This window comes from Micropterus salmoides, unplaced genomic scaffold, assembly GCF_014851395.1.
Source record: "Micropterus salmoides isolate LMB-PRFRI ecotype aquatic unplaced genomic scaffold, ASM1485139v1 Ms_hic_scaffold_11, whole genome shotgun sequence".
In the NCBI taxonomy this organism is placed as follows: domain Eukaryota; kingdom Metazoa; phylum Chordata; class Actinopteri; order Centrarchiformes; family Centrarchidae; genus Micropterus; species Micropterus salmoides.
Genome location: NW_024040152.1, coordinates 5,084,130 through 5,099,612, shown reverse-complemented (window position 1 = coordinate 5,099,612; position 15,483 = coordinate 5,084,130). Strand labels below are relative to the sequence as shown.

The following is a 15,483-nucleotide window of genomic DNA, read 5'->3' as shown; positions in this document are numbered from 1 at the left end:
CAGGAGCTACATTCCAATGAAGGTGAACACAAAAAAGGGGCTAAGCCACTCCCTTTTCAACTGGCTGCATCACTGGATTATTGCTGAATTCTTTCTGGGGGTTTCACTTGTCAGAACAAGCAGAGGCACAACGTCAGCAATACAGAGGAGCTGGGGAGAGACAGATTCAGAGAGTGTGACCAGATGTGATGAGCAAGGGCAAGAGAGAAATGTGGTTTTAAAGAGTTTGAATTTGAATTTCAGAGGGAAACAGATAGAGAAGCTAGAGAGAGAGAGAGACAGAAACAGAGAGAGAGAGACACTGAGGGGTGTGTCATAGCAATTTAGTTCCTCAAGGAAGTACAACTCAACATTATCTTAAGACAGGGTGGCGGCACTGACAGAAGCGCTGCAGGAGGGCTGTTTTTTGAGTTTTGGTTCAGATTGTAGTGAAGATGAAGGGATCTCATTAAATCAACTGGCCTGTGCTCTCAACTAAGACACAGAGCAGAGAGAGAGAGAGAGAGAGAGAGAGAGAGAGAGAGAGAGAGAGAGAGAGAGAGAGAGAGATATCTGACACAGACCAGGAGGGAGGGGGACTCAGCACACAGACTTTCAGGTAAGACACTTCTGCCGTGTTCATGTGCCAGTAAAAAGAAATCCTCTGGGCACATTCAAGTGTTATATGTTCCTTTTGGTGTTCTTGGAAAAACAGAATGTTTATTGTTGGCACCCGGAAGAGACAGACTGAGTCGAGAGATGATTGGAACAAATTGTTTGACTTCTGTCCACTTCCCCATCTTGAGCGCAAGTTGGGAGATCTGCATGTACGCTCGCAGTCATGCTGGAACAAGTACAGTGACATGCACAGATGTAGAGCTCAAACTTTTGTTTGCACATGCTGGGAGTTGCTCAACTCAAATCTCAGGGCAGTGGACTTTCCCGTCTTCACTGGCCTACTTTGATTTGAAGCACTGTAAGTCAGGGACAAGACAGTGAAAGGGCGCGATGTCACTCACATTGCGGTGCGGATACAGAGGGACAAGTACAACCTGTGGGGCCTCTGCTGATGACACCCCGCCATTTAGCCAACTGCTGTCTGTTTCGCTTCCCTTTTCAGGCATTGTAGATGGGTAACAGGGTTGAGCAACAAATGACAATTCAAAGGAGTTGTGCAATGTTGAAAGAGAAACTGCAATATTTGCAAAATTTCAAAATACTTTGTCTGTAACCAAAAAGGTTCACGGAGAAATGTTTGTCGAAACAAAGGATTTTTAATCCTTAATCCTTACAAGTTACACAAGAAGTTAAAGTTAACAATACACAGCAACAACCTTAAGCCCTGTTACCACCCAGTTCCAAACACAGTTGAAGTGACACTTCATCCTGGCACCCTCGTCATCTTGCACAAGCTGCTGTCTAAGACTCAGAAATCCTGTAGCTGTACGGTTAGTGTTAAATTCTCTTTGGTTCATCATCTGGAAACAGTAGGTTTCTACAACCATCCTTGTTGCTCAGTGATGAATTTTCAACAATTGCCTCCTTGTTTTCATCTGATTGAGTGCCATGGCTTTTTTGTCTTTTTTTTCTGGAAAATTCTCATTGTTCAATCTGATCAAAGGCTGCGGGCAGCTAAAAGACCTAACCCCCTCCTCTCAGTCTCTCCAGCTGCAACTAGGCCTACCCAGCCCCAAACCTGGTGATGAAAGTCAGTGAGGATGTCTATCTGTCAAGCTCATTGTAATGTCACCCGGCTGCTCTCTAATAACAGTACAAGACGCATTTTGATTGGCTGAGTCAAAAGGGGCTTCATGAATCCCCTCTAAGACCTGTGAGAGGATTTAGCTTCTTACTTACACATGCATATCCACATGCTGGAAAGGGCAGGGACACAAGCACACAAATAAAAAAAATCCCACACATTCTTTTATTTGCAAAAATATCTGAGCACAAAAACACCACTTTTACTCAAAAAATGCACAAGTTCAAACATGAACACAAACACTGAGGCTCGACGCTGCAGTCATCTCAGGAATGCTAAATATTTACCTCTCTCCTGCCTGCCTGGATGGCTCCACCAATCAGCGCGCTCCCGTTCACTGCCCATTAACCTAACGTTTATAGATGGGGTCTTGATCGCCTGGCAGTAACTCTGAAACCAGGTATGACCACCTCTATTGTTGTAGCTCCACCTCTGCCATGTTATTTTTCATTTTGTTCTTCCAACAGTATTAGGTCTCACGCAGTATACAGGTGCAACTAGGAGGGAAACAAACACTTGATCATGTAATGCAGTCACTCCCGGGTGGATGTCAACAACGAAACAACGCTTAAAAGCCCTCTTCAATCCATCTGTACCACAAAATTGATGCTCAACATTGCAAGTATCCTCGACGTGACCTACTGAATGACGTCCATTACACAAAAGTGGTTTCATGGCAATGCGCTGCTGTAACACAGAAATGTTTCAATGGACTCCAAACAGCCTCAACCCCCCTGATAGATCTGCATAAAATAAACAATGTACATGCACAAAAAGCCAAGCAGCGAGTCATCTCCAGCTGCAGAGTAACATTTGCCAATGTGGAATACAGGCCGATGACTACACACTGTGCATGTCCCTCAAATCCCTGTAGACTTTTTAGCAAATAAATGAGATTGAAGCATGAATCTGAAATAGTTGTCATGCTGCTCCACTTCCATTATCACCGTTAAGGGAAATTAATCCAATGAATGTTCTTTAATTCCCCACAGGGAACCCAAAGCTTTTGTAACAAAGCGAGCTATTATAAATCTGACATTTTGTTCAAAATGGTTGTACATGTAAAATGGAACCTAGTGAGATCTCCTATAAAAGTTAGCTTATTATGGATGTTGCAGCTGGGTTCGGGATGCACACCAGGGATGGGGAGAGTCACAGAGAGAGCTGCCTATTTGCATGATATGATCATTAATGTGAATGGATCACTTTTTCATTTATTAGTGAGCTGTGGAGTCATTTGCAGACAGTGCTGACTGTGCATCACTGGAGTTGGACAGAGAATATAGAACGAGAATATCATTTCAATAACGCTGTCAAATAACAACAGACATGGCAGAAAACACATTAAAGAAGCCATCAAGCCATGATTTAATTGACAGCTTACAGACAATATGCTGTTGCTAATGCACAGTGTTTTTTCAACAATAGAGTAACTGTTGTTTTACCCAAAGGCTTAACCCAGGAAAGTTGTTAAGGTAGCCACTGGGCTCGGAGTGCTCTCTTTACTGATTGCACTGACGCAATCTGGAAACAGCAGGCATGGACCTGCCTCAGCTATGCAGCCTACCTGCTTTAAAATACTTGTCCACACAGGCCAGAAGTAAGATTTAGTGCAGAAAGTTCCGCTGAAAGATGCTCATTATCTGTTCTTAGAATATGAGGTCTATTTGTACACTCCAGCTCTATAAAATGTGTCCACATAGGGCCAAATTGAACACAGGAAGTAGGAGAGGATACACAGCAGTCTCAGTGGCTTTGATGCATGCAAGATATATTGTATGTATTTGCTGATTCTGTCTTACTCCTTGACAGTACTTTGTGTTAAGGTAAAGGAGGAGTTTAGCATTAAAATAAGACTTAAGTTGTTATTTATATGTGTGTTTGTGGGACTTATCAAGCGCAAATATTCTACAAGGACACATATTTGCCTCATCTGTGTTAAGAGTCATGTTACACTGATTCTTTCAATCTTACTGATGTGGGAATTAACCTTATTTTGCTTTCTAGTCTTTGTACGCTTCTCTAATAAGAACATCAGCTAAATAAAATGTAATTTTTCTCTGTGATTGATACACTCCTAATCTGCCTGCTTTCATGTGAGAGAGATTAGAGGAATATTAAACGTAATTAAAAAGGAATTAATTCAAACTTTGTTGACAATCAAAGATAAACAGTGGATTCTGTAGTTGTGTCATAGCATGCTGAATGCATGCTGATGGCCTCCCGGAGGGTTCTCTGTGGTGGATACTAGGTGTGGATAAAATCTCAGGGGAGAAATTCAAAGCCTCTATGGAGTCTCTTCCATGGTACTTTTCCCTTTTGGCATCATATGTGCATGTCACATACAAAAACAAACACTGTTACTAACATTACATAAAAGCAGCATCTCAAATGTGACATGATACATTGTGTTTATTTTTAGCAGTTTAATTTAGCACTGAGGGGATTTAAATACACAACAGTTTGAGCTTAAATTGTTAAACACTGTGTTTCTTAAATGTTCTTTAATGATGTGTATGGATAGGTGGCAATCTGAAGATTAGAGAGAAAAAGTAATAATTGGAGGGTTGCCAGTTCAAATCCCCAGATGATGTGGGAAATTTGGATAAGAGAAGTGAACATGTGTTGCCCTCCCTAGCCTTCATAACAAACGGTTGGCCCTTGAACATGGCACTTAACCTCCAACTACTCTATTGAAGCTGTTCTTTTTCTGGCAGTAAAAGACTGAAGTTGTGTCGAGCAGCAACCAGATGTCAAAATGTTCACTTAAACTCTGCATAAACATCTTATTTTTGGCAATAGACATTCTTCTTATATTTAGCACTTTTATTCATGCAATAGAGAAAAAGGAACAGTGTAACTTCTCCTAATCTTCACTGACTGAGGTTCTGGATTAGCCATAATCTGGTATCAGAACAGGAGAGGGAGGCCTTTTTCCGACGGCAGAGATACAAATCAAAATTTGGTGTGAAACACGATTACCTCTTGCACAACAACTGTCTCATTCCACAAAGAGAAAGCTGGACTTCCCTATGAGACTGGAAGTATTGTATGTAGTTACTGCATACTGATGTCACTTTAGAGGATTTATGAGCATCCAGTCCTAATGTATTAGTTCTCACTAATGATTGAAACTGCTAATTTGCAGTTTCAATCATTAAACCGTCTGTGTCTATACACAATTTGTATACTTGGTGAGCTTGAAATATTTATTAGGATAGCAACACTGTAATTAACAACAGTTAAATTACAAAATACTGTTTCCTTCTCCTTGGCAAATCAGGCAACCATGGACCACTTCAGCTCAAAGGACATGGCCTTGAGGGCACAGAAAAAGATCCTCAGCAGCATGGCCACCAAAAGCTCTGTCCAAATGTTCATTGACGACACCACCAGTGAGATCCTGGATGAACTATACCGTGTCTCCAAAGACTACTCGGGTAATAAAACTGAGGCCCAGAAGGTGATCAAAGACCTGATCAAGATTGCTGTGAAGATTGGCTTGCTATTCAGGAACAACCGCTTTAGCACAGAAGAGTTGGGAGTGGCAGAGGACTTTAAGAAGAAGCTGCACCAAGGGGCCATGACAGCTATCAGCTTCTACGAGGTACATTTCCACCTTTTAATGTTTAGGATGTGTGCAGGCTTTGGAAAGCCAGAACTCTGTTGCTCAGTGATCTTAAATGAATGTTCTTCACTCAGTCCACATTATTTAAAATTTAACATAGATAAATCAATTCATAAATAACTAGGACACTAGTAAACTAACTGTTTAGGGACAAAATGTCCAGTTGAGTTCAAAACATGTGATGAACACAAAACAGTACATAAACACTATACCGTTTTTCTATTCTGTATTCAAGAGTCAATGCATACTCTATGTGGCTCCAACAAATGCATGAAACCCACTCAGTAACAATGTTCTTACATTATACTTCCCCTTACTCACGCAGGTGGATTTTACCTTTGATAAGGCAGTGATGGAGGAACTCCTGACCAGTTGCAGGGATTTGCTGCTGAAGCTGGTCAATACCCACCTCACCCCTAAATCCCACGGTCGCATTAACCATGTCTTCAACCATTACTCCGACCCCGAACTCCTGGCCAAACTGTACGACCCCAGCGGCCCCTTCCGACCCAACCTTACCAAGATCTGCAAAGGACTCGACAAACTGATGGAGGACGGGACAATATGACACAGAAACAGTAAAATGTTCAGTCAGACACTGGGAGATCTACAGGCAGACTCACTTGAGACTCAAAACTGTTGGACAAAATTGGTCTTTCTGCTGCTGAGGACTGGCAACGTAAGACAGGTGATTTGAGAACAAAACTGCTGCCACATTGTTCTCAGAGAACATGTGGGATAAAAACAACGTTGGTTGAGTCATTCCTAAAGTTTTTAATGTTTAGAGGTGATATACTGTATTGTGATACATACTTGTCTAGTCAGACAAAGTTCACAGAAGCCAAACTTGAATATAAATCTGTTTATACTATATCTTCGGTTTAATTAGATTATGATCCTCCATTGTTAATATTTTAGACCTCGAAATGTTTCATTCAGAACTACTGATGTTGTGTATTATGGAGAGGAGGAGTTAAAGCTCTGACAGATTGCATAAAGAGGACCGAAAGGGAACAAACGCCACTGTAATACAACACTGCCATCTGGTGGTTGCTTCAGCAACTTAGTGTACAGTATTTACTGAGGCATCCGGAAGAAAAAGGAGCAAATAATAAAGCAAACAAGCAAACAGCGGACAATTGCTTAAACCAACACTCTGTAGTCTTGGCTTCAAAACATGTTTAGAAGCATCAAGAAAAACACTGGCTCTTAAATGGTGTTGACTGTAAAAGCTGTTAAAGAGATGTTAATCCTATAATTAATGTTTTCTAAAGATTAAAGCACCAGTGTTATTTTGTGGTTTTACATTAGAAAGAAATTGAATATTAATAGACAAAAGGTAGAATCAAGTCACAACTGGATACCCCCTTTTATATAAGTGAAATATTGTAATTTAGTGTTTAACTGCTAAAGTGTTTTCTTTCTTTGTGTCAACAATAATGTGGAGTAAAGCCAGTTACACTATTAAGCTACAGTAAGCTCTGATAAAGATTTAATGAGTGTGCTAATGAGAATCAAGTTTCTGGAGTTGCCTTTATGGAGGGCCAAGAGAGCTCAACCTTGTAAGACAAGTGTGGACAAACATATGTATTTAGACCTGAAACTAAACATGGGATCAAAACATTTTAATTCTAAAATGAACTATACAAAACTTATGGAATTAAAAAAATTGCAAATAAAACATTGCTGTCAAAATATATTCTAAAAACCTTTCTCTTTTTAAAACTTGGTTACATTACACATTTTATTACAAATTCATCAACTGTAACAAAGACCAACTTGTGAGGAATTCTGTGCTCTCAATATTACAGTGAACATGATTTATATATCTCTCATCATAATACAATGACGATGAGGTAGCATTACACACAAACCACTTGTTGACCGTGACTTGACCATATGAAGAGTCATAGGACTAAACCAACATGTGACTGCAATTTTTTTACATTCCATGCTTTTATTTCCTGCATGTGAAAACAAACGAAACACAGTTATGGACCATGTGAAGCTTTTCATAATCTACAGTACGTCTCAACAAATAAAAGGCTACACAAGTGCAATATTACTTTTAAAAACCTGTTAAAAGACAGTGTAACTTCCCATTATAAGTTTTATAAAATGGCACTATGAAAAGACTTCAGTCCATACAGCAGCAGGGGGATCAGTGTAGTGTGTAAATCTATTCCTTTATGTGTAATGCTCTATTCTCCTGGAGGCCAAACATTGGCTTTCTGGGAAAGTTTCTGTAATGATCAGAGTGAGACAGCAGAAATGGCACATCACAGCTGGAACATCTCATCTTCCCTGTCTCTCACTCTCTTAGTGAGTTTGGTGATAGTTAGGGGTACTTCCACATGTGCTGGCTGCTGCTGCTGCATTCTGGAAGATGAAATGACACTCTGCGACCTTGTAAGTGGTCGCAAGTCTGATGTCCTGGTGCAAGCTGCTTCTAGGGCGGCAACCCTGTGAAAAATAAACAGATGAGAAGATACAGCATGTCTGAAGACTGATTTGATTCCCACAGTCAGGCTGCATTCCTCTTTGGCAGCTTTTAGTTATAGACTGATAGACTGCTTCTTGCTATGAGTCACGCTAAAATATCAAACAGGTTTCCTATGAATAACATTCATACGCAACTAATATGTATTGACAATTGTATTTTAAATATCTGGTGCCAAAGCAGGAAGAATGAGGAGACGGTTAGTGAGAATGGGGAGACGGATGGGTGTGTTACAAGTTTGACATGGGGTCTAGGTTCAATTACAGTCTCATATTAGAAGTCATCATCAATATTCATATATTTGGTAATGACCACAATATTTTCTAAACCTCACCAAGTGTACCAACCTGAACATACAGCATTTACCAAATACACTGTAAACATTTAGCACCTACAATGTTCAATATGAACTTAAACATTTTTATGAAAAAATGGAATCTGGGTGGCATTATAGTTCCTCAAAATGTATTTTTGTAATGCAAACTACATATGAACATAACTTAGATAGATACAATAACTGAATTTTTTGTGGCCACAACAAGGTGATATATCTTCAATTAGGCAAACAAAATAGACTTTTCTAATAAAAACTATGATATAAGAAATTACAAAAGGTGGTGTAAAACGCAGTAGTGTAAAGGGTATGGACATGAGTAAATTATTGATATATAGGAATAAATATCATATAAATATAGGAATGCAGGCTTATATACTTTCAGTAGATCAATACTTTTATAGGTCAACCTGGTGAAAAATGTCCATAACCAGCATCAAATGATTGTTCTTTGGGAGTGACATGAAAAAAAAAAAATGGTGTTATGCTATGTGGAATATTTTAACACTTGGAATGCCCAGCTCCAGCACAAACATGAAAACAACGGCAAGACTTGAGGACTCTGTCACGCCACAAAGATGGAGCATGACTGTGTTTGAAATAACCAGTGTGATGAAGCAGGCAGTGCAGACATACCTTTTCTCTGCTTCCTGGCATCCTTTGACAGCAGCCTGCTTGGACTGACTTATCAAGCCATCCAGCCTTTTCAAAAAATCCACTGGATTAAGGTCTGACGCCCTTTCTTGGCCATCATCTTGCTTCTTCTCAGCACTGTCTTCTTCACTGTCCTCTAAAGCTAAATCCCCCCCGTTACTGCAGTCCTCCATGTCTGACAGCACAGGGATTGATAAGGACTTCTTCAGGAATATCGAGTCATTGGTGTACATCCTATTTGCTCTTTTGATTTGCTCCATCTGTAAGAAAAGATGACCATGTTAGCCTTTTGTGAACTTGTTTTAAGCGTGATTTAAGGTAGTCTCACTCTAAAAAGGTGGTTCATGCATTTTGTTTTATATTACTAAATAAACAACTTGTATGAACAAGTGCAAGAGCTAAGGTAAAAATTATACTTATTATATAAAAGACAACAATAAGAAAAAATATATACACAAATAGTATTTAAAAGACATAACATTAAATGTTTATTTTGTATATCTGAATATTGCACACAAGTAGGGCTGGGCGAATAAGCCAAAAATGTTATCACAATAAAAAAAAAAATCCTTTTCACTATAAATCTCAAATCATTATTTCTTTCAAGTTTAAAGGCTGATTTTTCTCCTGGGTGAAAGCTGAAGGAACCAGATGGTTAATTGCGGTTTTAAACTATTATTTGTGGTCAGAATGTAACACTTGCCAAACAGTGGATCACTTAACAAACCTGAGTTAGAACAATCAAAATAGGTATGATAAAATATGTTTTAACAAATATGCATGGGTAAAATAAAGTAAATTTTAAAAAGTAAATACCTTAATAGAAAAAATTGGAGGAACAATAATGAAATAAAAAATGTTTCATGAGTAACTAATACTTACAGAGACTCCATATTTCAGGGCCAGGCCTTGTAGTGTTTCTCCTGGCTGAATTTTGTGTTCAATGCGTCTTTGCCGCACCGGAGAGAGCGGGGATCGGACCAAACTGCCGTAAGACCTCGTACGGCTCCCGCGGAGTAGGCCGTTTCCCCCGTTTGGCAAAGGTGCTCGCTCCCCTGACATGGTCGCAAACCACTTACCTACCGCTAAGTTGGCAACCGTGCAAATGGTGGTAAATTGCGGTTACCAGCAAACTTTCATTGTGTTCACATCACGATAACGCAGCTTAATTAGCCTACACATGCGTTACAGTAACCACACTAGCAGATTAGTTAGCCTGCTGCTAACGTTTAATCATCAACTTCAGTTAGCTAATTAACGTTGACACGGTTTTTTCCTTCAGTGTCAAACTGTGACTGCTATCGTCACCTGTCGAAATCTCTGCCACAGCCAGTGACAACAACTTTATTTGACTACAAGTTTAACCTACCTTATCTCACAAAAACACTTGAAAAGATGCTGAGAAAGTTGTTAACGTGAATGTTTTCCTGTTTCCAGCTGTAGGTTGCCATGTTATATGACTAGTTCCCATGTTCGGCGCAAGCGACGCCTTCATGAGAATAAGAATTACCGATACATTATTTGAAACATTTTTAAAGTCAGTGGGTTTAAAATTAAAATTACTATTTGAAACAGAATTAATTAACATCTGTTTTTATTTTACTGTACGTAGTTCAAATATATATATTGGAGCTAATGTTTTAAAGGGACATATATTCCCAAACCCAAGTGAATAAAAAATTTAGCAAGTTGCTTTGCTTAGTCAGTACGATATTATGATTGAATGGAATTCAAGAGAAACAACTAGAAATCGGTGCCCATATCCAAACTCAGAGGTTTAAACAACTTATCGCCTAAAAACTGATGTGAACTGTATTTTTACAATCGGACACTGGTATTTCCCATTCCCCGATTTGACTGTAAATGCAGCGTTGCTACCAGGGTCAGCTTGTCGTTGTGATGTAGTAAGCTAGTCAGCTAACATGTTACTGACTTCTCTTTCAGATAATCAACCTCAATAATTATGTCGTTTAAAAGGGAAGGTGATGACAAAAGTCAGTTGAACATCCTGAAGGTAACAGTTGTTTTTATTTATTTATTTTTAGCTTTTTTAGAAGACACTTTAGCTGAGCTTACACGTTGTTATGGTTAGCATCCTGCTAGCTAACTGTAGCCGTGTTAGAGATGTATCTTTGAAACTGGCGAAATTATAAAACGAAGAATGAATTGTTAATCACTCTTATTGATGTTATTGATGTTGACAGAAACGGCGTGTGGCAGATCTTCTGTCCAATTTTATTCCAGAAGATGAAGCAGCTCTCCTGAAAAATGGAAGGTGAGACAAACTTAAAGACACGGATATGTTTGGGAAGGAAAACATTGTAACTTGAGGTTGTGAAAGGCTCTAAACCAGGGGTACAAAGTGTGAGGCAGACCTCCCTAGGGGGGCTCCAAACAGTTTCAGGGGGTCCTTAGTGAATGGAAGTGAAACAATATTACAGTACTTATTGCATTAGTTATCAAAAGGAGGTTACATAGAATAGCCTACATGCGTGAGTGTGAGAGATACAGTAGTTTTCTGAGAACTGTTTTCCTCCAGCAGAGTCAGAAACTATTTGGTGTAGTCAGAAGTTAGATAAAACAGCAATATTAGGCTATTTTGGCTCAAATGTTGAGTATCTATGGGATCAAATAAGATAATCATGATCCCATAGGCACCCAGGAATTGAGCGAAACCAAAGTCTCTGGTGAAACTTACCAAGTAAACTAAAGATGTGGTTAGTTTAGGGGCGTTTTCCAAGCTTTGTCTGAGGGGAGTATCAGACTGAAAACCCCTGCTGTAAATAAACTGTAATGAATGAAGCTACTATGCCCAGTAACTACAGATGGAAATTAGCTAGTAGCTAAATCTTGGAAAGCATCTTCAATTCTTCTCCTTTTTTAGATTAACATTAATTTATTTTGTGCATGATCCCTGATAGAAATACATGTTATAAACTGAATTAAGTTGAAATTAAACCTGTGCTTTCGGTTTGTAGATACACCTGCCTTGTCTGCTCCTACCGCCCTGTGTTTGATACAGTTGATATGCTGACAGTCCACAGAAACGGAAAAAGACATCTGGAAGGTGAGACAAAGTCACTCTTATTTGTGTTTAATTTATTTCAGCTGTTATTTTGTGGCAAAGCTTTGAGGTAGTGTTTTCTTATCTTTCCTAAGATGGTCTACGGTAATTTTCTCAATAGACAGCCTGTTTTGTATTCTGGGGTACTTTATGGTGGAAAATCTGTATCTCTGTATGTTGTATGAGGGTTAATTGCTTCTGTAGAGAGAAAATCTCTCTATTTGACACTGAATCACAATATGATTTTTGTTATGATGATGTAACTCACTCATGTTATTCTTCAGCAAAATAATAGTTTTACTTATCCAGCTAATTGATTTGCAACACTGTTATAAAACAACCAGAGCTAGAGAAATATCCGAAAGTAATAACAAATGATTTGGAAAATAAACGTTCTTTTTTTATGTTGTATTTCTTCAGGATTAAAATCATTCTATGGCAAGAAAGCAAAGCTGAAGAATGAAATAACCAAAAGGCAACATGAAAACTACATCCAGTCTGAAGACAGAAGACAGGTTGGTAATTGCATAATAAGGCATGTTTACTCTGTCAAGTTCCTGTTCAGGCAGCTCTTAACCAAACCTTTCAGAATCTCTTGATACACTTATTTGTTGCTTCAGAAGATGAATTAATCATCATTGGATCAATAGCATTAGCTGAACAAACTTCAACAGTCTCCGACAGTCAAAAACTTCTTCAACTGGCTGAGACTGTTGAGCAATGTTGTCTTGTGCCAAAGGCATTGTGGCGCCGCTATGACTACCATATGACCCTGACAAATGACATCCTGCATACCAATTTAAACTTGTCTGTTGTGGAAAAGATAAACACTTGACCATTTGACCTCTGAGTGAACTCCCAGTGGCATTTGAGACACTTCTACAATTCTACATGCAGTGTTTTGTTGTGTTTTTAGGAACCCTCTTGTTCAGCCCCTTTACTGGCACAAACACGCAAGCTTACACATCACGCTTTATTGACTACTGTACCATACAACAGCTGCCATAGAAAAACTAGGTGAGTGAAATGATTGTTTAATATACACATTCCCACTCATATTTTAAACCTCAGAAAAGAAATAAAGGAAAAACACAATTTTAAACATAAATCTGTCATTATCTTTAAGTACAAAATCTGAAAAGGGACCTCTGAGCTCAGATCCCAGTGACAACTCTTCCAGCAAAACGCCATCTGAACAAGAAAAAGCATGTCAGAAAACTGAAGTTTCAAACAATTTATTGCACAGCAGTTCTAGCAGCTGCACAGCAGGTAAAGTCTGTCATAGGAAATCTTATTTTTATTTTTTCAGATTTTGTGTTGAAGAAAACCCTTCCTTTACTTTAACTGTGCACATGTTTTGTCTTCTGTAGCCAGTGAACAGCCACATGGATCAGAAGACATTAAAGGATCTCAGACTGCAGTGACGCAGGAGGCAGAGCCTATAACAGCCCAGAGGAGACGAGAGCTGGAACACTATCTCAAACTGAAAAGGTACAGAGCAGTTTTTTTTGTTGTTTGAAGTGAGGCTAAGAATTACTGGTTTGAAGTTGAGCATTCTCACTCCTAGATGTCAGTTCAGGATATCTGTACCAACCTCATGGTTTTCTGTGCATTTCATCTTGCTTTGTCTATCTCTTAGTGAGGGCTGGTTGCAAGACCGGAGCGGCCGGTGGGTTAAAGATGCCAATGTGGAGTTTGATTCTGATGAGGAGGAGCCTCCTTCACTTACCACCCTCCCTACAAGTCACTGAGAGGACTAACTGTGGGAAAACACAAATAAACTTGGACCGCAGTGCTGAATTCAGAAGCCACAGTGCTGTTTGAAACAGCCGGAGCGCCGCCTGCAAGGACAATATCAAGGACATCAGCCTTTTATTAAACTCCATGGTTTTCCTGTGCTGGTTCTACAGCACCTGTGTAATGTTGGGACTCACTCCTTAGTTGTTATACAAGACTGCTGCTCACCAATGATCATCAGCTGCAACTTTTATATCATAACATACAATTTACAGAATCAGAAAAACACAAACATGTCCTTGTATTTTTTTTTTTTATCAAATTGCTGTTACTCTAGCTTGCTGAAAATGTTTTTGTTATTACATGAAGCATCAGGAAGACTGTAAAACAAAGATTTCAAGGCTGTTCTGGTAGTGGTGTTTTTCTTGGTGTCTATTCACAAACACTTCGACCATGATCGTGTCCTTATGTCTGGATGACATTAAAGGATAATTTTTTTTACTACTATATTCATACTTTTGATCTGTGAACACAGAGACATCGCTACAATGTAGTCCTGACTTGGCACTAAAAAAACAGTCAGACGATCAACAAGCCACCACTTCTTTCAGATTATCTAAGTACTTTATTTGGATGTAAAACCGAAAGTGGGCGCACCCAAAATGACAGTAATAATCTCTCGTTGCACAGGAAACTGTGTTCACAACTACAGCAGGTACAGCAGATAAAAGTTGAATCAGTAAGTCTGTTTGTAAACTGATACATGTTTGCTACAGACAGTTTGGGTAATAATTGAACCCGTCGCTTCCGTCTTCACTTTAGATATTGATCAGCTGTTAACTTGGCGAGTACGGTGTGGCTTTTAAGAGCGTTACAAACTGACTGAACCATGTCATCCTCCCTAACATCAGCCATATGTCTTTTTCATGGACCCTTCAGGATCAGAAAGCACTGAAAGCTGAACAAACACTTGACTTTTCAGCTGAACTTAACCAAACAGAAGGCGTGACTATTTTCATCACCCTTTGTTGTCTATAACCCATTCAATTGAGTTCCATCTCCCCTCTCGTGAGACTAATCCTCAGTGAGCTTTACTATAAATCAGCAGCACATAGGCTGTATTGGTGCTAATCTGGGTAGTGAAGCCACCAGTTAGCATTCTTCACAGGGTGTTCGTTCAGCACAGATGGTATAAATTGGATAACACCATCAGGGTCAGTGGGAGGGGCAGAGGAACTTAACATGGGTTAGTTTCTGATGACACCGCTAATATGTGTCAAAAGCATGCTCACTTCCTTATTTTGGAGCTCAGAGCGTCACCACCACATGGGGAAACCCATAATATGTTGAAGATCTTTCTCACTTGTTGTGGAGACTTGGCAGGATGTCGTGTAAACAAATATTTTGAAGACAAAAGTATCAGTATTTAAATTCTGATTACCTTTTAATATCAGGTCTGTGAAGGTTCTCAGTCATTCAGGTCATAGTTATCCAAGGAAGGTCAAAATCAAGGGCAACTGGACATTTAAAACTGTGTCTTCTATTTCAGTATTACAACTTACACAGTCCTCTGACGCAAATTTGACAGTTAAAAAAATAAAAACTGATGAAACACAATATTGAATATACGTCTGTCACAACATTCATGGCACCCAGCATGACAATCCAAAAATACACCTGTGTTTGACTGTGAAACGGCAATCAAAGGGAAAAGAAACCTCAGAATAGACTGTGGCAAGGCAACTTGGATTTTAAATCATTTTAAGATGCCAAATGTCAGTGAAGCCTGCAAAATTTAAAAATGTGACCTTTGTGAAGTCTAAAA

At 39.2% G+C, this 15,483-nt stretch overlaps 3 protein-coding genes across 5 annotated transcripts; 2 read left to right on the top strand and 1 right to left on the bottom strand.

The window, feature by feature from the left end:
- The first annotated feature begins 141 nt into the window (after positions 1–141).
- On the top strand, positions 142–7,064 carry tnfaip8l2b (tumor necrosis factor, alpha-induced protein 8-like 2b). 2 transcript variants are annotated; one of them, XM_038710538.1, is made up of 4 exons: positions 142–488; positions 519–598; positions 5,025–5,348; positions 5,695–7,064. In XM_038710538.1, exons 3-4 carry the CDS (start codon positions 5,031–5,033, stop codon positions 5,935–5,937), a joined length of 561 nt encoding a protein of 186 aa, XP_038566466.1. In that variant the 5' UTR covers positions 142–488; positions 519–598; positions 5,025–5,030; the 3' UTR covers positions 5,938–7,064. The 2 variants fall into 2 exon arrangements, with proteins under 2 accessions (XP_038566466.1, XP_038566465.1); XM_038710537.1 differs by having other exon boundaries at positions 142–598.
- A 31-nt stretch (positions 7,065–7,095) lies between these two features.
- Positions 7,096–10,341, bottom strand: lysmd1 (LysM, putative peptidoglycan-binding, domain containing 1). Of its 2 annotated transcripts, XM_038710536.1 has the most exons (4): positions 10,227–10,341; positions 9,740–9,942; positions 8,840–9,117; positions 7,096–7,832 (listed from the first exon to the last, which is right to left on the bottom strand). In XM_038710536.1, exons 2-4 carry the CDS (start codon positions 9,917–9,919, stop codon positions 7,649–7,651), a joined length of 642 nt encoding a protein of 213 aa, XP_038566464.1. In that variant the 5' UTR covers positions 9,920–9,942; positions 10,227–10,341; the 3' UTR covers positions 7,096–7,648. The 2 variants fall into 2 exon arrangements, with proteins under 2 accessions (XP_038566464.1, XP_038566463.1); XM_038710535.1 differs by having other exon boundaries at positions 9,740–10,331.
- A 380-nt stretch (positions 10,342–10,721) lies between these two features.
- On the top strand, positions 10,722–14,065 carry scnm1 (sodium channel modifier 1). Its single transcript, XM_038710533.1, has 8 exons — positions 10,722–10,871; positions 11,062–11,132; positions 11,836–11,924; positions 12,342–12,436; positions 12,838–12,938; positions 13,048–13,190; positions 13,292–13,412; positions 13,561–14,065. Exons 1-8 carry the CDS (start codon positions 10,821–10,823, stop codon positions 13,670–13,672), a joined length of 783 nt encoding a protein of 260 aa, XP_038566461.1. The 5' UTR covers positions 10,722–10,820; the 3' UTR covers positions 13,673–14,065.
- Positions 14,066–15,483: the final 1,418 nt, after the last annotated feature.